General features: G+C 37.9%; 1 protein-coding gene and 1 long non-coding RNA gene across 3 annotated transcripts; one reads left to right on the plus strand and one right to left on the minus strand.

The window, feature by feature from the left end:
• Positions 1–8: 8 nt before the first annotated feature.
• On the minus strand, positions 9–20,937 carry LOC310632327 (acetyl-coenzyme A synthetase 2-like, mitochondrial). 2 transcript variants are annotated; one of them, XM_083349463.1, is made up of 14 exons: positions 20,474–20,936; positions 17,095–17,191; positions 16,483–16,682; positions 15,522–15,697; positions 14,327–14,479; positions 9,335–9,482; positions 7,851–7,988; positions 6,972–7,064; positions 6,434–6,546; positions 5,095–5,221; positions 3,285–3,412; positions 2,287–2,350; positions 1,639–1,760; positions 9–815 (listed from the first exon to the last, which is right to left on the minus strand). In XM_083349463.1, the coding sequence occupies exons 1-14, from the start codon at positions 20,772–20,774 to the stop codon at positions 639–641; spliced, it is 2,037 nt and encodes a 678-aa protein (XP_083205589.1). In that variant the 5' UTR covers positions 20,775–20,936; the 3' UTR covers positions 9–638. The 2 variants fall into 2 exon arrangements, with proteins under 2 accessions (XP_083205589.1, XP_083205590.1); XM_083349464.1 differs by lacking the exons at positions 9–815; positions 1,639–1,760 and having other exon boundaries at positions 2,286–2,423; positions 20,474–20,937.
• LOC310632329 lies at positions 2,973–4,924 on the plus strand. Its single transcript, XR_014490832.1, has 3 exons — positions 2,973–3,223; positions 3,305–3,362; positions 4,807–4,924. It is a non-coding gene; the product is annotated as an uncharacterized lncRNA (long non-coding RNA).
• Positions 20,938–21,694: the final 757 nt, after the last annotated feature.

Consider the following 21,694-nt stretch of genomic DNA (forward strand, 5'->3'; position numbering starts at 1 on the left):
TAAACTGTGGCAATGTTTTTCAACTACATGTTTAGCTTACAAGGAGGGGCAGAATTACAGCCTTCAGAACTGTTAAAAAATGCAAAATAATCAAGGTTGCTATAAGTATGGAAAGCATCCCTCCGTTCATTCCTGCAGACAGCTCTTACCAAAATGACCAAAGGTGGCTTTTCAAGAGAGATGGATACACATTCCCGCTAGGAGGTCCTCCTTTTTCTTTTGAAAAACTCCCCAAAATCTTCTAATGAAATTCAAAGCATTCTTTTATTTTCTAAAGTTCGATATTATGTAAAGATCCTCTATAAATGTATTTAAACATAGAAATTTTTCCTTAATGTTTGAGGTTTTCCTCCCAGCAGACTTTAGTTGAGTCTTAATTTTCTGATAAATAAACCTTGGAGCAAATGGTGAATCATCCAGGAGTGGTTTGGATAAGTAGTGAATGTGGTGTAGAATATTAAACAGCATATTCTTCAGCTATTATTTAAGAGTTATATTCTTCCCATTTATTAAGATAAGTCTTTGTCAGTAATGAATAAGCTTCCCTTTTGGTTCTGCAAGGGATTTTAGGAGTACAAAGACTGCTGTTGGCACAGTACTCTTCTCATTGTTGCTTCTTGAGAGCCAAGATATTTGGGCTACTGGACCTGGTCTTTCTGCAGAAGTTTCTTGTGTCCCTCAATTATCTCTTTCACTGTGTCATGATCATCCAGAGTTGTTAGATCTCCAAGTTCATCTGCTTTGTTTTCTACAATCTTCTTCAGAACCCTCCGCATAATTTTTCCCGAACGAGTCTTGGGCAGGTGTCGAGCTACCTGAACCAAAAAAAAATGAAAGATTACAGCACCATCAGGAAATTCATCCCATAAATATTAATTTGAGAAAAGATATACTTTAAATCTTACGAAATCTCACTTCTGTACCTATTTTCTTTCCCTTGGAAGTAGATAGTTGAGCATGTCTTTTTCATTGCATGTGCAAATGTAGGAGGCTCTGTTCAATTCCCTTCCTTACCAACTTAACCGGCATACAATGGTAACAAAGATAAAGCTGTTTTGAGGCTATGCTGCTCTTTCTTTGGTGTCTTTTAGCACTTCATAATTGGTTGCCAAAAAAGGTAAAATCGGTATCTCAATTACATTGATGACTTGCTCAGTAAACTTTCCAATAAAAGGAAGACCAAACATGGATTTGTGTAAGGATCTCCTCTGACATAGTAATCTTCAGTGGGAAGGTTTGTGGAATGAGCAAACCAAACACAAGGAATTGGGGAAACTCAGGGGCTTGAGATGACGTAAAAGTTAAGATCTGGAGAAAATTTTAGTTAAAGGTTATAAAAAAGGGAAGTTCTATAGATTGATAAAAAGAATTATTCCCACAAGGGATTTCCTTGTAGTTATGGTTGGATTCATACATTCTAAACCATAGTTTGCCTAATCATAGGTCGTTGAATGAGCCATAATTGGTTGGAAAAACACTACACATTAAGCCATAAACTCTGACTAGGTTCACACAGTACATAAACCACAACCAAAGCAACTAAAGAATGGATTGGCATTCTACCTTCTGTCAGACTACAAATATTTGTTAGGCAGAATGAAGATGTGTGTTAGGAAAAAAAAGTTTGCCTGTTGTTACCTGAATATGGTCTGGTGCTGCATATTTTGCTATCTCTTTTGAAACAAGGCTCCCAAGTTCAGAGGTCAGGTTTTCTTGGGACAGTTTAAAACCTTTTTTCAGCACAATGAATGCATAGGCACCTGTTTAAAAAAAAGAGAAGAGCAAAATAAACCATCATCAAAACTAGACTTTCATACCAAAATAGTCCTTTTAGCTTGTAAGAAGCTGAATCCCCCTATCTATTGGCTCAGATTGAGTAGAAAGTAAGAGCTTTTATTAATTTTACTTTTGAGTTGCTGATTAACTCTTGAAACAATGCCCCACTCAAACAAATTCTAGAATAAGTCTATTGTAGGATTTATTGTTATTGGCCTGTGAGGTAAGACTCAGGGTATGCAACTTCATGCTTTTGCATTCTTCTTCCCTTTCTTAGTATAAATTTTACTGCAGTTGAATTCTGTATCTCCTCTCAGCCAGGACTTGAGAAATTGATCTTCACTTCAGTCATTGAATTACCACATGAAGGCTCTGAATAGAGCCTATCGCAAGCGTGCAATAAATATGCATCATGTGAACAAATTCTGTGGGATATTCATTCCATATGCTAGTGAAGGCAGAGCCTATTACAGGAATAGCGGTCATTAGCAGCCAAATTGACTCACCCACCTTCGCCTTTGATTTTATGAGGATATCCAATCACAGCTGACTCTGCCACTGCCTCATGTTTATTCTGGAACATAAACAGGTCTATAATTTACTGCAAGGATCCTGACAGGCTGGCGGAAACATGTGGTTCACTAAGCCTGGTGTGGTCAAAACAAAAGGAATAGAATAGCAAGGCAAGGCTCTGAGGTACTAGGCCTTCTTCCCAGTGCAGGTTAAGTGATTATGTGATAGAGTACCTCCCTTGCATGAAGAAATACCTCTAATGGGACTTTGAGCTGTAGAACAAGATAGAGTAAGCGTCCACTTCAAAGGCAATATGAGTCAGAAAGAGTAGTCTGCAGGAGATGCTTTAAAGCAGTAAATATCTCCAGTGCACAATGTATCACACAATGTAATGTTATTGGCAAATTAATGTCAGGAGGATTGGAGAAAGCATTGGTGTGTATTACTTGATTAACTTTTGTGGTGGCTTTTTTGAATAAGTAACTCAGGAATTTTATGTACGTATACAGATATGTACACCTCTACTTTTCATTGTAGTAGGCTACTGAAGATTCACTGAGAAAATTTCACTTACATTTTTAAATTCCGGTATCCCCTTAAATACATTGTTTTCTGTATCATTCATTATTCTTATCATTTTTAAAGCCCTGTGTATTTTGGATAACAATATTAATTATGAAAATTACAATGCTGAGAGTAGAAACCACACACATGCAGCTATGATCTCCAGTTTTGGTTTCCAAAAGGAAAATGAGGAAGGCATCTGTTTATATTTTTCTGGCAATCAAATTTGTTTTTCATATTTTGTTGTTTCCCACGAATCCCATGTCGGTGTGGAAGGAGCAATAAAACATGCAGAAGTCTGGAAAGCCGCAAGCAATTCAGCTAGAGAGCCAGCTCAAACAGCAGCAGCTGCCCATATCATTATATCCTGGTATGTTCTTAGGTGACTACTAAGATGTTGTAATAGCTGCTAGTTTCTCCTTGTCTCTTACCACAACATCTTCTATTTCAGCAGTGCCTAGCCTGTGCCCACTGATGTTGATGACATCATCCAGGCGGCCTGTCAATTGGTAATATCCTTGACTTGTCCGGTAGGCCCCATCTCCAGTGAAGAAATATCCTAGGATGAAAAACAGGGCAAAAAATATAAGGCAGTTATTTTCCTTTCGAAAGTCCAAAATGTTCCCACACGGGATGAACATAGGAAAAGATTATTTCTTCTTCATAGCACATCTTCTTTTAAAATAAGCAATGCGGTTTGCTTATAAAATTTATTGACTGCCCATCTTAACCACAGGGTTTGCAGTCATAAAAACCTATTTATATTAAAATATAAATAAGTCAAAATCAATCATTAACATCCAGTTACAAGTAGGGAGGATGGGGGTAGGGTGGGGATGAGACCTTTTGTTAATCCACCATCTCCACTGTGTCGTTCCCCCGTTCGGGGCCCAAGCCAACTGGCAGAGCCAGTTCTTTAGGCCCTTATGAAAGATAGGACGGTTAGGGCCAATCTCACATTGGGGGGGACAATATCTTCCAGAGGGCAGGTGCAATGGCAAAGGAGGTCCTTCTCCTGAACCCCACTATCTAGAATAATCAGGCCGAGAGGACCCACACCATGCCTCCTCTGCTGGAACGGGCAGGACGGACCAATCGCAGTGGGATGAGATGTCCCTCAGGTAGTCTGAACCCCTGCCACAAAGGGCTTTAAAGATGATCACCAACACCTTGAATTGCACCTGGAAGCAAACTGGCAGACAATGCAGCTCATGGAGCAGTGGTGTTGCATGGACCATTCTTGGGGCCCCAAGAACTGCCCATGCCGCCACACTTCGAACCACTCCAAATCAGCTGAATACAAAACTTTAGGCACCCCAAATAGCTTACTTGTTTCAATGAATCTCTTAATCTCTACATTCACTGAAACACACAATCTGATTGGGGTGCCTAAACATTTGCACAGAACTGTATCTGTTGTATGTGTTCCATCAAAGGCCTGGGACGTCTCCCAGCCATTTTTCACAAACAGCTAAGTTGATAAACCTTTTCCTCTACTGTACCACTTCAAGGTATACAACCCAATATTTCTGTCCTCCAATTAAAAAAACACATATTGAAAGGTAGGGTTGTCCCTAACCTCGAATTCTTGTTATTTCAGGGTTCTGGACTTTAAAAAAATGCTTCAGCCCATTTTTTTTCTAGATAATGGTTCCTGCATATCTTAGTCAAGGTCATTTTCCTTACTATATCACCAGATTATTTGAATTAGAAGGAAAGAATTCACCTTTACAATACAAACAATAAGTGCAGAGGCCCAGTTTGCATTTGTTAATTTGTTAAAGTCTTTGTGGCCTTCTAAGAGCTGAATCCAAATCATACTCTTTGCTCCTACTACTTACATTTATAGGAAATATGCATATAATTGTCATAAATTGTAAATATATGAGTAAGGAGTCCTTGGTGCTCTCTGAATTTGGTTATTTGCTTACAGATATTTCATTACTCAACTAGGTAACATCGGTGCACGAGTTGGATCATGAAACACCTGCAAACAAACAGCAATGTTCAGATGGCACCAAGGATTCCATAGTTCAGCCCTGACCCACATTTTTGTTTTCTGTTGAACTATATGGATGGCATTGTGAGTTTGGCTCTGATAGTAACTTAAGAAGTCTTTTTCTGGTTCTACAGTATGTGCCATTGTACACAAGGATTCAGAAGAGGGAATTATAATTTCTAAACACTGTTGAGAACTGTATATTACTCTTATTGTCCCTTTCCATCTCCACTGATCTATACCTGGGTAAGGCATTAGGTAGGTTTCCAGAAAACGCTGGTGATCGTTGTAAATAGATCTTGCCATGCCTGGCCAAGCCTGAGAAATACAGAGGGCTCCAGAGACATCATTCTGTGTTAAGACATTTCCCTGGAGAGAGAGAAAAAAAATAGTATAAACTTACTTAACTTCGGAAGTGGTCTGCATAGTTATTCCTATTATTACTGAGGCTTAAAAAAGAATGCAGCTGAAGGCACGTACATCATTGTCAGTTAACTCATTTTACAAAATCATGCATTTCCTATCTTTGTTTAAAATTTCTTCTGCTAGATGTTCTGTATAAACTAGCAATAAATCCTTCACATTTTTTTATGTTCCATTGCCTTTGTGCTATTGTTGTTCAGAACTCTTATCTGAATGCTGAAAAGCTGGCTTTTCTTTACTAAATAATCTAACCTTTGTAATGTTACTTAGCATTATAATCTTCATCTTTATATTTGTGCCTTTTAATCAATATCCTATAGAAAGACATTTCATTTATGTAGCCTATATATTTACCCAGTTCAGTTTCCCTACTATTTTAAAACTGTTGTTGTTTTTCATTGTCCAATTGGATTGGATCAAGATTGAGTTTGAGTTTCAGGTGGTTTATAGATCAAGCATTATGACTTAGTGATATATGTAAACCAGGTTCCTAGGACTTCTTCAACAAATCATGATTTTAAAAGTACAGTTTATTGTATAGGAATATACCACCCAGAGTTGTTTCAACAGTGCGATGAGTGGCATATAAATTTAATAAATAATAAAATATATGAATCCAGAAAAATTTACCCAGAACTAAAAATAAAACAAAGACTTCAGCTCTCACATTATGCTGACCTTACCAGGAAATCTTTACAGTATGCAAAGCCTTGTTTGAACATATTATACTGGTTAACTAATACATAACGTAATATTCAAAAAAACACCACCCCTCTACATAATGCTTTACAAAGCACAGGTATACTAGATACCAATCCAGGACACTTGCAATCTCAAATAGACACTGAGTATAACTGGAAAGAGAATGGAATGAAAATGGGGGAAATATATAGGATGATTTCAATTATACATTGATTTAATGATAAAATGCAATACTACCAGGAGACTACCTTTTATTAAACAAGACTTTTGGGAAGAGATTTAAAGGCGTGAGGTAGGTAATCATGCTATTTCAAGAAAGAACCAATTCAGGAAAGTAAAGAGAAAACATATAGTATACAATTGTTGCTTTGATACTTATTTCTTTTTTAAGAACTTGTGTGCATTGAAAAATGGATGATCCATTCTCCAATATACTTGATATGATTAAAAATATACTTTATCATCTAGAAGAGAAGGTCTGATGCCAAAGAATGGCCTCATGGCCATAGCTGGAACAATCTCGTCTTCAGGGTTGGAAGGTCGAGGAGCAATACAGATGCCTCCTGTTTCTGAAATGAAGGAAAAGTAATGAGGGAATGCGAATAAGAAAATCTTTCTCATCTTTAATGATCACCACTTTGTAAATGAAAATTCCTTGTATTTGTTCATGATACAAGTTATGCTTCTGATCTTATAGTTTGTAGAAAAATAAAAGACACCTGGTTGTGTCCCTAGAACAGTTTTGCAAATATTCCTATTTATAGGACTCTATTCCCATACACTGTAATCTTAATGAATGCAGTCCAGCTGTTACCATCAAGTATCTTTAATTTGTTTTTGTTTTTTTCAAATCAAGTTTTGGGTCAGCATATTTAAATCCTTCATTTCTGTCTTGCTTGGCATATAAGACATGATGCATACTAATCTTTGCAAATAAATGCTTAACCAAGTGACAATTACTTCTCCAAAAATAGTGAATTTATATTCTTCCTACCAGTTTGCCACCACGTATCAACTACAGGACACTTTCTATCTCCAACCACATTGAAGTACCACTCCCAGGCTTCTGAATTGATAGGTTCTCCCACTGCAAGAAGAGGAAAAACAAAATAACTTGAAAAAAAAACCAATGGTTTGGGTGCATTTTGTTAAACCATAACATATTTTGGCTTTAGCTTAGCATAATATGTGAATCCATCCATTATAGCTTAGTGTTATGTGCATACCATTCTCAATGGCATTTTAACAAGTGATGATTAAAAAATACTGGAATAGCAAAATATGTGAATCCTACAAATATGACAAATTTAATACCTCACCTGCTAACCTAACTATCATACAAATTCCAATAAAAGAGAATAACTCAGGGTTGAACTGTGGAGTCCTTAAGATTCTGATTTTTGTTGTTTGCATGCAGAAGAGTGGGGAAATGAAACATCTGCAAGCAAACAACCAAGCTCAGAGAGCACAAGAACTATATACACCAGGGGTGTCAAACTCAATTTCATTGAGGGCCGCATCAGCATTGCGGTTGCCCTCAGGGGGCCGGGTGGGTGTGGCCTACTGGGTGGGCGTGGCTAGAGTGCATATGGCCTACTGGCTGGGCGTGGCCAGCTCTACATCTTTCGCATCAAGGGTGCCTATGGGGGCCTGGGCAGGAGTGGGACAAATCTGAGGGTCTCTGGCAGGAGGAGGGTCTCTGGGCAGGGGCCAAGGCAGTGGGGGCCGTTCCCTCACTGTTTCCAGGATGGTTTCGCGGGCCGCATGAAACCACTTCGCGGGCCGGATCTGGTCCCCGGGCCTTGTGTTTGACATGTCTGATATACACATTCTTTGCTAGGATGAAAATGATATTGGTTGGCTTACAACTCACCTGATCCAAGAATTTTGAGGGAAGACCTGTCATATTTCTTTACCCAGTTATCTCCGTATTTAAGAAGAAGGCGAATTGCTGTTGGGGCTCCATAAAACTGATTTATCTTTAACCTCTCTACAGTTTCCCAATAACGCCCTGAAATGACAAACAAACTCTTTACCTGGTTCACATTTACAAATGTGTGCTTTTCAAATATATAAAGTCAAAATGCAAAGCTGAAGTAGGTCGCATCCCATATTTTAATTCTGCATGAAGTACATGTAATAGTTATTAAATGTACATGCTGTGTACATATACATTTATATGTAATCCTTATATAATATTTATATAAAATTTTTATGTTTTATATTTTACTTGTATACCACCCAGAATGACTCTGTGAGAGAGATGGGCAGTTTCTAAATTTCATATATAATTAAATGTATTAAAAAGTTCCATACAAAAAAGATAAAAATGTACTATATGTATGAACTTGTAAAGGAAATGCATATAAAGTCTTTAAAGAAGGAATATCGTTTTCATTGCCAATACTGACCTAGTGGTTAAGGCATCAGGCTAGAAAGCAGCAGACTATGAGTTTGAGTGCTGCCTAAGCCATGAAAGCCAGTTGGGAGACCTTGGGCCAGTCACTCTCTCTCAGCCCAACTTGCCTCACAGAGTTGTTCTTGTAGGGAAAATAGGAGGAGGAAGGTGTGTTGGATATGTTCACTGCTTCAGTTAATAAATAATAAAGGTGAAATAAAATAAATAAATAAATGATATTGTGTTAAAGAAGGCCTAAAGGTGAGAAATTAATTAATTAATTAATTAATTAATTAATTAATTAATTAATTAATGTTATTGTGGTGTTAATGAAGGCCTAATGCAATGAATGAATCCACCAGTGATTTCAGGACACTATGCCTTTAGAAAGCATAGTAATTATGTGTTTAGCTGCAGGCATTGCCACACCATTATCACTGTGTAGAAAGCTTTTATTCAAAATGGGTCTACCCATAAAACACAGTTTCTGTTATGCTCCCATTTAATATCCCATATATTAAAAAATCCCATAGCTCCCATCACCCTTAACCTGCATGTTTGTGTAAGCTAACAGATATGAGGAGGCAATGGAAAAGAAGGGAAAAAGTTTTATCTTCTATTAATCCTAACTAATTAGTATACCACCTCCAGCGAATATATTATTTTGGAGAACAACCTTAACATATGTAGAGGAAACCAATTAATGGAATATAGGAAAAGGAATGATAATGACCACAAGAGAAGAGAAGCAAAAGTATGTAATGAGGTAACAAATTCAATTATTGATGTTATCTTGAAGCCTTTGAAAATGGGCTGCATAAAAATAAAGTAAAATAAAAGATATATGAGCCACAATTTAGTCTACTGAATATACCTAAACCATATAATGTTGTGCCTTTCTTTGTCTTGCACCAACACCCCATTCCCTAATCTCTTAAATTTTTTATTTTGTTTTTTACCTGGATTAGGATATACTGGAGTACTCTCAAAAAGGACTGTAGTTCCTCCATTACATAAAGGTCCATATACCACATAACTGTGACCTGTGATCCAACCAATATCTGCAACACAGCTAAAAATATCTCCGTCGTGGTAGTCAAACACATACTAAAGAAAAAGAGGCAACATGAGATAGAGGCAGCTTTCTTCTGTCCCAATATGCTTATATAATTTTCTCCAATCAGGCGGCCTCCAGGTGTGGAGTTTTAATGAATAGCCCCCAGTTCCTTCAATAATTATGGTACTATCTATGGTCAGATACCTATTTAATTTTATTTATTTTTGCATAACCTCCCAGCTCAAACCAGTGATTCTGGTTGGTGAGCAATCGTATGTTCATTGACAAAAAAGAGCAGTGAAGAAACTATCACTTATGTTTGAGAATTAATGTGAGATTCTCTTATTATTAGCAATATTTTCATGATGCAGCCACCTATTTAAGAAAGGAACTGATTAGCCTATGAGTAAATTTTAGATTGTTATTATTATTAATAGTTTATTATAGTGGATTTTTATTAGTTTTAAGTATATGGTATTATTACTATTTTTAGTATTAGTATGGTTTAATAATTTGGATATTGTATTGTTTAATAATTTGGATTTTAATTTATGTTTTTTATTATTATTATGTATACTTTTATTTTGCTTGTATTTATGTTAAAGGGGAGTTAAAGCGCATTATGAACTTGGTTATTTATATAGTTGGTTAATGTTAGTTAGATTATGATTATTATATTTGTAACCCTGTACTCAGCTCTGGGAAGTGGGGGAGGGGGAGGGGGCGAGTTTGGGGTGGGTTGGTTTTGGGGAGTTTTTGTAATTTTTATAAAACTTTTCAATAAAAAAGAAAGGAATTGAGGCTTGCCTTCCTTTGCTCTTCCTATCAAATGACTTGCCATGAATACCAGCTTCCATCACACCATCTTCTGGATTCACCTGAAAAAGGTGCTAGTGGACTTTTCCTAACCTTTGGTAACTTGACCTGATACTGCCAATATATTCAATGTTTCTTGAACTTTCATGAAAAATTAAATGTACAGATAGAATATCCTCAAATATCATATTGTACTTTAATATGATGTAAAGAATGGGACGCGGTGGCTCAGTGGGTTAGGATGCTGAGCCTGTAGATCAGAAGGTCGGCAGTTTGGCGGGTCGAATCCCAAGTGCCGCGTAACAGAATGAGCGCCTGTTACTCATCCCAGCTTCTGCCAACCTAGCAGTTCGAAAGCACGTAAAAATGCAAGTAGAAAAATAGGGACCACCACGGTGGGGAGGTAACAGCATTCTGTGCGCCTTTGGCGTCTAGTCATGCCAGCCACATGACCACGAAGACATCCTCGGACAAGCGCTGGATCTTCGGCTTTGAAACGGAGATGAGCACCGGCCCCTAGAGTCAGAAACGACTAGCACACATGTGCAGGGGAACCTTTACCTTTACCTTTATGATGTAAAGAGGGAGATAAAAAAGCATGAACATGCCTTATAATGAATGAAAGAAGTAGCAATTAAAAAAAACAAATGTGAAGGAGAAGGGCATATATAATCTTTGGAGTCAGGTGTTGTTTTCAAGGTAATTTTTAATCTCAATGATAGTAAATGTCACATGGCCATCTGGACATGCATAAGAGAGTTAAATCAAAGAGAGTTAAATCAAACTCTTCCATTCCCTGCATTGCCTCTAACTACAATTAATCATTTCACAGACATTCTTCAAAAATCACATCACTGATTCTTCTGCTGAACTGGTTCTTTTTTTTTTTTTTGCAGTCCCCCAAAACTTTCCAATCCAAATTTGCCTTAAAGATGAAAGATTAAGAAATCACTAAAAGTGACAGAAGGGAACTTGAAGTTTTCCATCAACAATTAGCAACACCTAGACAGCAAATGGCACTGTCAAAGAATGTTCAAATTATCGCACCATTGCACTCATTTCACATGCTAGTAAAGTTATGCTTAAAATCCTACAAGCTAGACTCCAGCAGTATGTGGATCGAGAACTACCAGAAGTACAGGCAGGATTTCGAAGTGGCAGAGGAACTAGAGATCAAGTTGCCAACATGCGCTGGATCATGGAGAAAGCTAGGGAGTTCCAGAAAAACATCTACTTCTGCTTCATTGACTATGCTAAAGCCTTTGATTGTGTGGATCACAACAAACTGTGGCAAGTTCTTAAAGAGATGGGAGTACCAGACCATCTTATTTGTCTCTTGAGAAATCTATATGTGGGTCAAGAAGCAACAGTGAGAACTGGAACAGAACCACTGATTGGTTCAAAATTGGGAAAGGAGTCCAGCAAGGCTGTATACTGTCACCCTGCCTATTTAACTTATATGCAGAGCACATCATGAGAAAGGCAGGGCTAGATGAATCAAAAGTTGGAATTAAGATTGCTGGAAGAAATATCAACAACCTAAGATATGCAGATGATACCACTCTAATGGCAGAAAGTGAAGAAGAACTAAAGAGCCTCTTGTTGCGGGTGAAGAAGGAGAGTGCAAAAGTTGGGTTGAAACTTAACATTAAGAAAACCAAGGTCATGGCATCCGGCCCTCTCAATTCCTGGCAAATAGATGAGGAAGAAATGGAGGTAGTGACAGATTTTATTTTCCTGGGCTCCAAGATCACCGCAGATGGGGACTGTAGCCAAGAAATTAAAAGACACTTGCTCCTGGGGAGGAAAGCCATGGCAAATCTAGACAGCACACTAAAAAGCAGAGACATCACCCTGTCAACAAAAGTGCATATAGTCAAGGCTATACTCTTCCCAGTTGCAATGTATGGCAGTGAAAGCTGGACCATAAAAAAGGCTGAGCGCCAAAGAATTGAGGCCTTTGAACTCTGGTGCTGGAGAAGACTCCTGTGAGTCCCTTGGACTGCAAGGCGATCAAACCGGTCAGTCCTAGAGGAGATAAACCCTGACTGCTCTTTAGAAGGCCAAATCCTGAAGCTGAAACTCAAATACTTTGGCCACCTAACGAGAAGGAAGGACTCACTGGAGAAGAGCCTAATGCTGGGAAAGATTGAGGGCAAGAGAAGAAGGGGACGACAGAGAATGAGGTGGCTGGATGGAGTCTCTGAAGCAGTAGGCATGAGCTTAAATGGACTCCAGAAGATGGTAGAGGACAGGAAGGCCTGGAGAAACATTGTCCATGGGGTCGTGATGGGTCGGACATGACTTTGCAGCTAACAACAACAAGAAGAAGACAGCAAATGAAATAGCCTTGGTGGAGCAGTGGGCTAATGCCTCCTTAAGTAACACCAGCTGCCTGCAATTAGTGCAGGTTCGCATCCCACCAGGCTCAAGGTTGACTCAGCCTTCCATCCTTCCGAGGTAGGTAAAATGAGGACCCAGATTGTTGGGGGCAATAAGCTGACTTTGTAATAATGCCGCTTGGGGTGTGTGTGAAAGCCCTAACAAGCAGGCATATACACATAGAATGAAGGCTACTGCTAAGCTTGTAAGCCGCCCTGAGTCTTCGGAGAAGGGCGGGATATAAATGTAATAAAAATAAAAAATAAAAATAAAATGTTCACTGTATCACAGGCTTCCCAACTATGATGAAACACACATTTCTAGATTTCTATCTTAATATATAAATCAACATTTGCAAATTGGAACCCTCTGTTGTCTTTTTCCTAGTATCAGTATGTGACTCTCCTCTAATTAACAATTACAGGCTCTGTGAGTACTGTTGTAGCAACAAGTTCTGTGAAACCTCTCGTTCGGCCTCCTCTTTCCAGAATGTAGTTGCTGGAATGTTAATATAGCTTTGGGGGAAAAATGGATTAGGTAACTTTGTCAACATCTACCTTGCAAAACTGACCCAAGAACTGTTTTTCGGCGGCCTGACACTGTATTATTTCACTTCCTGACTTCTTGCACAGCAGAACATTCTGTAATGCACTATCTTTAGTTTCTTGGCTGTTATTACTGCAGCTATTATTGAAAACAATGCTGCTCCACTCCCACCCCTCTCTTTGCTCCCCTTTCTTTCCAAATCCATTGTAACAGATGAGGATTCCAGAGAGGGATTGTGGGTGGAAGATCATTCTGTTTGCAATGGAAACTTGATATTCTCTGGGTTGGTTTTGGGATTTTTTTTCAGTAGAAAGGCCCCACGGTGAGTGCTGTTTCCAGCTGAGAGAGAAGAATAAGAATTTGTTTCAGAGTTGTCTTGTGGTTCCCAATGGCACTTGAACTAAGGGCTGAACCACACATTAAAGTATTGTGACCAATATCCCAGTCTTTTTGTCCTTTGCTTTTACAAAAATACAAGTTTCAAACTGTGTTATTTGTGGTAACACAATTAACTCTGTTTAATTAAATTCACAGCAATTTTTTTTCTTGCAAATAAACATATGAACCCTTACGTGCTGGAAAGGTAGAGATATCAAACTTCATCCCGTGGTGAAAGAAAATTTGTCTTATGCCAGTGTATCTTCTCCAAAGTACAATGGTGCTACATTCCACATTAATACAGGACCAATCTGCCAGACAAAGACTTCTAGCTACAAAGGCTATCATTTGGGAATAAGCCCCACAGAGCTTGATTTGGATATTCATGAACAGAGTATAGACATTTCATTGTGATTTTGTATATACTCCTTGGAAATAAATTCTGCTTCATATAATGGAGCTTCCGAATAAACATGTTAAGTATGAGAATAGTAATCTCCTAATGTTCATAAGGAATTTGCTTTCTAATTAATTTCGTGGAGAATAAAAACATTTTACAATAAAAAGTGGTCATGTGAAAAAAACACTTTATAATAGCCTGCTGGATGCTTACTGCCTGGTTTGCTATCTGCACAGGATTGGCTTACTTTCAGTGCTTTGTGCGACCACCCAATCTATCCATGACAAATTACAGTCAACAGGTTAGCCAACAGATAAAATGCCACAGAATGTAATCGTCCTTGTGGAATTGCAAGATACCACCATGTTGTACCTTATGTGTGAGGGCAGCATATAGCAAGTAGCCTGCCTGGGAATGGATCAGGCCTTTGGGTTTTCCAGTACTTCCTGAAGTGTAAAGGAGGAACAGTAAATCTTCACTCTCCAAGGTAGCAGGTTGACAGGTTACATCCTCTTTCATCATTTCCTGTCACAGGAAGCAGATAATCTTTCAGAAATCTCTCCTCAAAGCTTCTGTGATCTTCTCTAGTTCCCTCTGTACCAATGACCAAACTAATAATGAAATTTAGCATGGAATACAGTCTCCATATGCTCACTTTTATGAAACGAACTTCTATTTTTCAAGACTGTGCAAAGAATTTTGACCCACCCCCCCTTATGGGCTATTTTTGATATACCTAGCATTGCTTATACTAACCCTTCTTCCTTCTTTCCTTGTGTCTCTAATGAAGGTTGTTTTCCTTCATAGTAACATGCACCTAGCTTCCAGGACAATACAATAACCATTATTTCATCATGAGGGACTCAAATCATGGAAGGAAACCAAGTTCAGATCTATTCTGCCTTCCTCTTCCCTGCGCAAGAGCAGTGCTTTCCAAACAGGGATAAATTACTCCCAAATTGAATAAAAGTGTTATTTTCTTTGGATAACAACACATGAAGATACTATCCAGTCATAGCAGCAACATTTAGGAGTTTCTCATAAGCAGTTTTGGGTGATGAAAGAAAAGTTTGAGAGGCACCGCCTTAAAGAAATAAAGTTCTTGGGCATTTGCTCTAAAGGCACCGAAACTTTCTTAAGATTAAGAAGCAAAAAAGGATGACTGAACCAGTACCTAGTACAGAGGGAATGTAGAAAAAGAGTTAAAATTCATGGAGGAGAAGAGGTAAGGGAAAAGAAAGGAGACGAAAGGAGAAGGAAATGAGTCTCAGAGGCATCTTACTTAGTGCCTTCTCAGTCCTGGCATATCATTGCAAGCTGATTTGTTAACTGATATTACAATGTTAACACACAACTCTCTAGTTCATTTTCCATCTAAGAGGAAACTCTAGGTTAATAGAAACTAGGATCTTAAGACCAAGCATGATCTGAAGGAAGAGAAAACAAGGACTATAGTACTCATCCTCCATGAATTCAGAAACCATGGAAACAGGGGAGACCCAAATTTGTGTTGTGGTTTGGGTCTCTTCTTCAGTCAGTAAAAAAGAGTAAGAAGAGTATTACTCACCTGCTCTAGTGGTATGTCTAAATCAGACATGAGAACGTTCTCATCTGTTCTTTTTGAAACAAAAACTCGCTTCACTGTTGGACAAGACTTCACAGCCTGGTCTACTGTCTGCTTTAGTTCAACAACCTTGCCTCCTCTCAAACCTTGATTGACTGTGATCACTGTTTCAGACTGAGCTGAAAAAAGGCAATACACCCCCGCCCCGTGCAAAAAAAGTTAGTATGAAAAATGTATGTTTTCAAAGCAACTTTCTCCTGCTTTGTATTCTAAGGGAGAATTCATCTAGTAAATTCTTCCCTGATACACTACAGAGTATATTTTAACAAGTGCATTATTTGTTATAGGTTAGAAATAATCTCAGGATTATTTGGGAAACTCTTCTAGCTTGTCTCCTTAAGGGTTATTTCCAAAACAAATAATAGCAGCAATTGGAGTGGGAAGTAATCTGAACTCTCCTCTTCCCATTCCATGGTCCCAATCCAGTCCTTCACCCAGATCTAATTATTGCTATTTACCATCCCTATATACACATACAACAAACACACACTATTACATTAATGTCATTGTAAGTATCTTTAATTTATGTTGTAGCCTTGGCCACCATTCAAAAGCATATATGGAGGAGGGGGATAATCTGTTGGAGTCTGAAAATTTGAGAGCAAGAGATGGAGAAAGACCGACCATTAGCTTTAAAAGAGCATCTTCCCATGTTTAAAAGTCAAATTACAAAATAAAAATTCTTGGGTCTTCAATTTCTACTGCTTTACCAAGGTCAGAAGTCCTTTTAAGCTAAGATATATACTTCTCTTTCTGCCACCACTGGAGGAATGAGGATCTCAATATGTTAAGAATATTGTTTGTGGTTAAAACCAAGTCATGCATATTCATACTTTTGGACATCATACTGGTCACTAAAAACTAAAACTAAAATAAAACAGAGAAAGAAATGCAGCATTCTTACCATCTTGGATCCTGTCAGCTAATGCAACAGAACTGAATCCAGCAAATACTACTGTGTGTATTGCTCCAATCCTGGCACAAGCCAACATAGCCACCACAGCCATTGGACAAGAAGGCATGTAGATAGTGACTCTATCACCTTTCTTCACTCCCTGCCTCTTTAAGGTGTTCCCAAGTCGACATGTCAATTCTAGCAATTCTCTGCCCAAAGAAAATAAGTAATTTTGATATACCCTGTTTTTTTATTCCATTAGGCATCTCCAAATCAAGGTAACAGAGAACAATAACAGTGGAGAACCGTTTTTATGACCAGTTACAAACTTTGGTCTTCATTACAGTACTGTATATCTCCTATTCAGATTAGGACAAACAGAAAAGTCTCTATTTCAGAAAACAAGCATGGTCTGTCTCTACTGTACTGGGTTCTATGAATCACTGGTCTGACTTTTAATAAAGTAATATTGACATTTCAGTTCAAATCTTTTCCATTCTCTAGAAACCTAGGACTTGATGTCCTTACACTGAGATCAAAAAAGCAAGCGTTAACCATTAAGAAGATTCACACCTCTTAGAAGACTAAAATAGATGGATAGAGAAAATGATAAGTCAGGACCTGTATGTAATTTGGTCTTCTTGCCCAGGCTCATCTTTCTCCCAGATTAACGCTACTTTATTTGGATTTTTGTGGACATGTCGATCCAGACAGTTAACTGAAAGAAAATACACCTCTCATTATTACACATTCAGCCATCTGCAGCTCCTGTTACTGTGCCCATCATAAAATTAATGTTGATGACTAAGCCATGTTTCCTCAATCAATTGTACTATGCTAAGAATCAAGAATTAACACCCTCTCTCACTATATCTATATATCTATACCTATATACATATTGTGTATATGCATATATACATGAACATAAACACACATACGTATATATGCTTGATTCAACATAAATATGTGTGTGGATATATATATATATATATATATATATATATATGAACAGACTTGTCATTATTTGCTTACAAGGTTCAGGTGCAAAATTAACAATTGATAAATGAATTGTACAACCTAAAGTCAAATTGTGCACGTTGCCCTGCTCAAGGTCATCTACGTAGCTCATGTCAATTATAAAATGTACTATTGATTTTCACAACTGAAGAGTTCTAGATTCTAAAGTTAATCATTTGCAACCTCAAACAAATGTTAGTAGATTAACTGCATAGCCCATAAATACATTTCAGAATTTAAACCACGGATTCTTCCTTTTCTTGAAATAACAGCTTCTTGATTAACTGTGTTTTTATCTTGTTCATGTAACCCATTCAGAACATAGTAATTATTGGTAGAATTAAGAAACATTCTAAATAGATAATTTGTTACATAGATACTTTCCACTTCTAAGCCATGAACATTTTCAGGGCTTCTACTCCTTAAGATGGATTCATTACAGAAAAAATACAATGTTTCTATAACACAAGTTTTAGAAAGTGTTGCTATAAATCTACTTTTTACATACAAGGTGTCATGTGAGTGAAGGACATCAAATTCTTCACCATGTTTACTTGGATTTTGCATCCCAATGCTTCACACGGGTTTTGGTGTTTTTTTTCCCTCTCAGGAAGACTCATTTCCACTACTAGAGCCAGACTGGGAGAAAAAAGCCAGCTTAACTGTTAATTCACAAAGTGCTGTATCCTATCTCACTTGCTTACAGGCTTTCCATCTAAATCAGGGGTCATCAAACTTGGCCCTTTTATGACTTGTGGACTTCAACTCCCAGAATTCCACAAGTCATCAAAGGGCCACGTTTGAAGACCCCTGATCTAAATGAAGCAAGTCAAAATGGCCACCTGTGTCAAATTTATTTTAATCTTTACAATAAATGTACGTTTTATTGCAGTACTTATTTTTCCTCCATTAATTGCACCTTTATTTATCCATTCATTGCATTATCGACAAAACTATAAGCCTTTCTTTCCACTCTACAATTTCCATCATCTGGGAGCACCTGACTTGTATCAATCACATGTTATGTTTATTCAATAGACTATAGTTAAGGAAACCATAACCTATTGCAATGTGTAAAGTCAGGCACTGACCCAAAGCTCGGTCACACTGTGGTTTAGTGTGTTATGTGAACCCAGCTATTAAATTATAGGAGTGAGGTAGATAAAACACACAGGATTTTTTTAAAAAAATTGTAGATCTAGAAGGAATGGTAGAATCATAGTTGATTGCATTGGATATAGCAAATCCACTGCTGATGCCTCACAGCTGGGAGGTGGATGCCGGAACTCCTGGAGAACAAGTACTTGACAACTGGAAGACAGCAGCAAATGTTCTTAATCTTCACAAAGAAGGGAAAAGAGGATCCGGATAATTACCAATGGCAAGTCTCATATTGATACAGCTATCTCCTGTGGGTGATTTAATTTGGACAAGGTTGCTAAACAGTTTCTTCCGCTCTACAATTTTAAGAAAACTAATGTAGGTAGTGGAGGTAGAAATGGAGGTAGTGACAGATTTTATTTTCCTGGGCTCCAACTTCACCACAGACGGGGACTGCAGCCAAGAAATTAAAAGACGTTTAATGAGATGGCTGGATGGAGTCACTGAAGCAGTAGGTGTGAGCTTAAATGGACTCCAGAAGATGGTAGAGGACAGGAAGGCCTGGAGAAACATTGTCCATGGGGTCGCGATGGGTCAGACATGACTTTGCAACTAACAACAACAATGTAGGTTAGCAGGTTTTTATATGTAAGAGTGATATTTAGCACAGGTGTGTGTTCTGGTTTGTTTTTCTAGTGTTAGGATTATGTCACATACATTATATTAAGATGTTATATTTTAAGAATATGTTCAGGAACACCAATTACTATGTTGATAGGAGAAAGGCCATAGTAGCTCATGTAAGCATCACTATGTTTTGTTCAGTTCAGTTGAAATGTGGCTTCTCAATGTCCATGGTTTACTTACTAATATTTCTATGTCATTTCTATGAATATGAGCAGGGTACAATCATCAAAAAAGAGATTAAAACTACCCCAAATCCAGTGGTGGGATTCAGCCAGTTTGCACCAGTTCAGCAGAACCGGTAGCTAATTTTTTGTTGCCCAGGCTCAGAATGGACTTCCGGAAGCAGCATCCACACAGAGAACAGGTTGTTCGCATATTTGAATCCCACCACTGCCCAAATCTATCTGATAGGCTAGATAAAAAATACATACACAGCATATACAACAGATGAGTGAAATGACATGAGCTATAACTCATGCTGAATAAATGATACTTTTTCACATTCACAGTTTGCATTCTGTGATCTGCACTTTTTTTCCCATTGTATTATCAACTATTTGATTCTATTGCAGATATTTTAGTTATTTTAAATCTGCCCAGACATAAACACTTTGTAAAGTATAAAAACTTGAGCTGATTTTTTTTAAACCAGTAAGATGCTTCTAAACAATAAGGTACTTCAGAAAGACATTTTGCAGAGAACATTTGTTCCAAAGTCAACTAGATCAATGTCTTCCTGAATCCAGTGCAAGAATGAACAACATATTACAGCTTATTCTGCTTTTCTGTATTTTGTGTTCCTTGTTTTGTGACCTTTTTCCAAAGATAGAAAAACAGGGATAATTCACATCACTGTAATCCTTCCAGTAAGCAGCTACAGAAGTCTGAAAAACAGAGAGCTTCATACTGTAGATAGGAAGAGCTTTAGAGCCACACTACATATTTATGCAACGCTTATTCTCTCCCATCCTTTCTGATATTTTGCTACTTTTTAAAGCTACATTCAAAGTGTGTTTTAAAAGGATCAAGTACATTAATTCTCATGGTATTCAAAAAGAAGGGGAAATGATCGGAATGTTGACTTTGGTAAAATTTAAAACAGGATTTTAAAAGACTCTGTACCAAAAGATCCTGGGCTGCAATATTTTTCTTTCACAGGTAGAAAGAGACAAAGAACAGTTGAATTTCTACTTACCTGCTACGTTGAGCTGTCCTCCAAGGAACCAGGACACCTTGCCCTGCTGAAAGTTACAGTCACTAACAGAATGAAAAGGATTGCTCCACATCAGCCGGCTTCTTGCTAGTGCTCCCCAGAACACATCTGCTTGCTCCACTGAGAGCTGGTATAGTTCTTGGTGATTCCTTGGTCCAGGAAAAGCTGTGGCTTCTGGCATGTATGCAGTCAAGGGACCTCTGCTCCATGCTCTGCTTTGATAAGAAAATTTCTTTCCAAAGGCAATTTTGGGGAAGCAAGTTCTAACCAGGAGCCAGGCCATAATTCTAGAGTATAAGAGTGTCCTTTATTTTTTTTTCCCCAGATAAAATCTTCAAGGATAAAATGTTACTAGCAAAAGTTAAAAAAAATGCTTCTGGCACTAAGAAATGTGGTCCCGTTAGGTTTTCCAGAATCAGATGGTAAATCTGTATTTAAACTGAGATTTCAAGAATGTCATACTCTCTTCCTGAAACATACAGTACACGTATACTACTCTACTTCTAGAGAAACATAAGCAAAGGAAATCCAATCCCCTTTAAGGGAGGAGTAGGGGGTGGGATTTAGTACTGCCTAACTGGGATAACCTTCAGGCTGATCTGAATATGCTCCTGTATTAAATCCAGCTTTGGCTGGTACTCACACACACAGTCACATTTTAGTCAAACTAGACCATGCTGGCTCAGAATCTTCCTGTAGAATCCTGTTTACATAGAAGGGCAGTATTTACGTCTGCTGCCTGCAAGCAAAAGAGCTAGCAGGCATGTGAAAATCTAATCTAATCATAAAGAATGACATGCACTGGTGCATAGAATGTGTAAATCATAATAGGCCAATTTATGATAAAGAGAAAACTTTGATTAGCATACCTTCATTACATTCAAACATCTCATTTTCCACAACAATTGACTCAGTCATTATACACCGAGTTTGCCAGGAGTTATAGTTCCTTGATTCAAAGTGGGAAATTTTAGAGTTACTTAGAAGAAAGACATCTTTAAAATAATGGGATCGGTGAAAGCAACCAGGTTTTCCTGAAAGAAAATTGCCTTTTATCACTGAAAATGGTCAGCCATGTGTCAGGTGGCTGACCACAAGGGGGGGGAATGTCAGAACTTTGAAATGTGGTCATGGTCATAGCTTTGGGGGGGGAGAGGTCTGTCAAAGCTTTGAACAGTCACTAAGCAACCAATAGTAAATTGA

This window comes from Vipera ursinii (assembly GCF_947247035.1).
Source record: "Vipera ursinii genome assembly, chromosome: 1".
In the NCBI taxonomy this organism is placed as follows: Eukaryota; Metazoa; Chordata; class Lepidosauria; order Squamata; family Viperidae; genus Vipera; species Vipera ursinii.

Excerpts from the sequence above, each read along its gene's own strand:
- LOC310632327 (XM_083349463.1), bottom strand. The coding sequence starts at position 20,774 with ATGGCCTGGCTCCTGGTTAGAACTTGCTTCCCCAAAATTGCCTTTGGA. Across the intron at positions 16,683-17,094 it reads GAAGACCAAATTACATACAG|AGAATTGCTAGAATTGACAT; the intron begins GTCCTGACTTAT and ends TTCTTTGGGCAG. Across the intron at positions 14,480-15,521 it reads TAGACATACCACTAGAGCAG|GAAATGATGAAAGAGGATGT; the intron begins GTGAGTAATACT and ends TTCCTGTGACAG.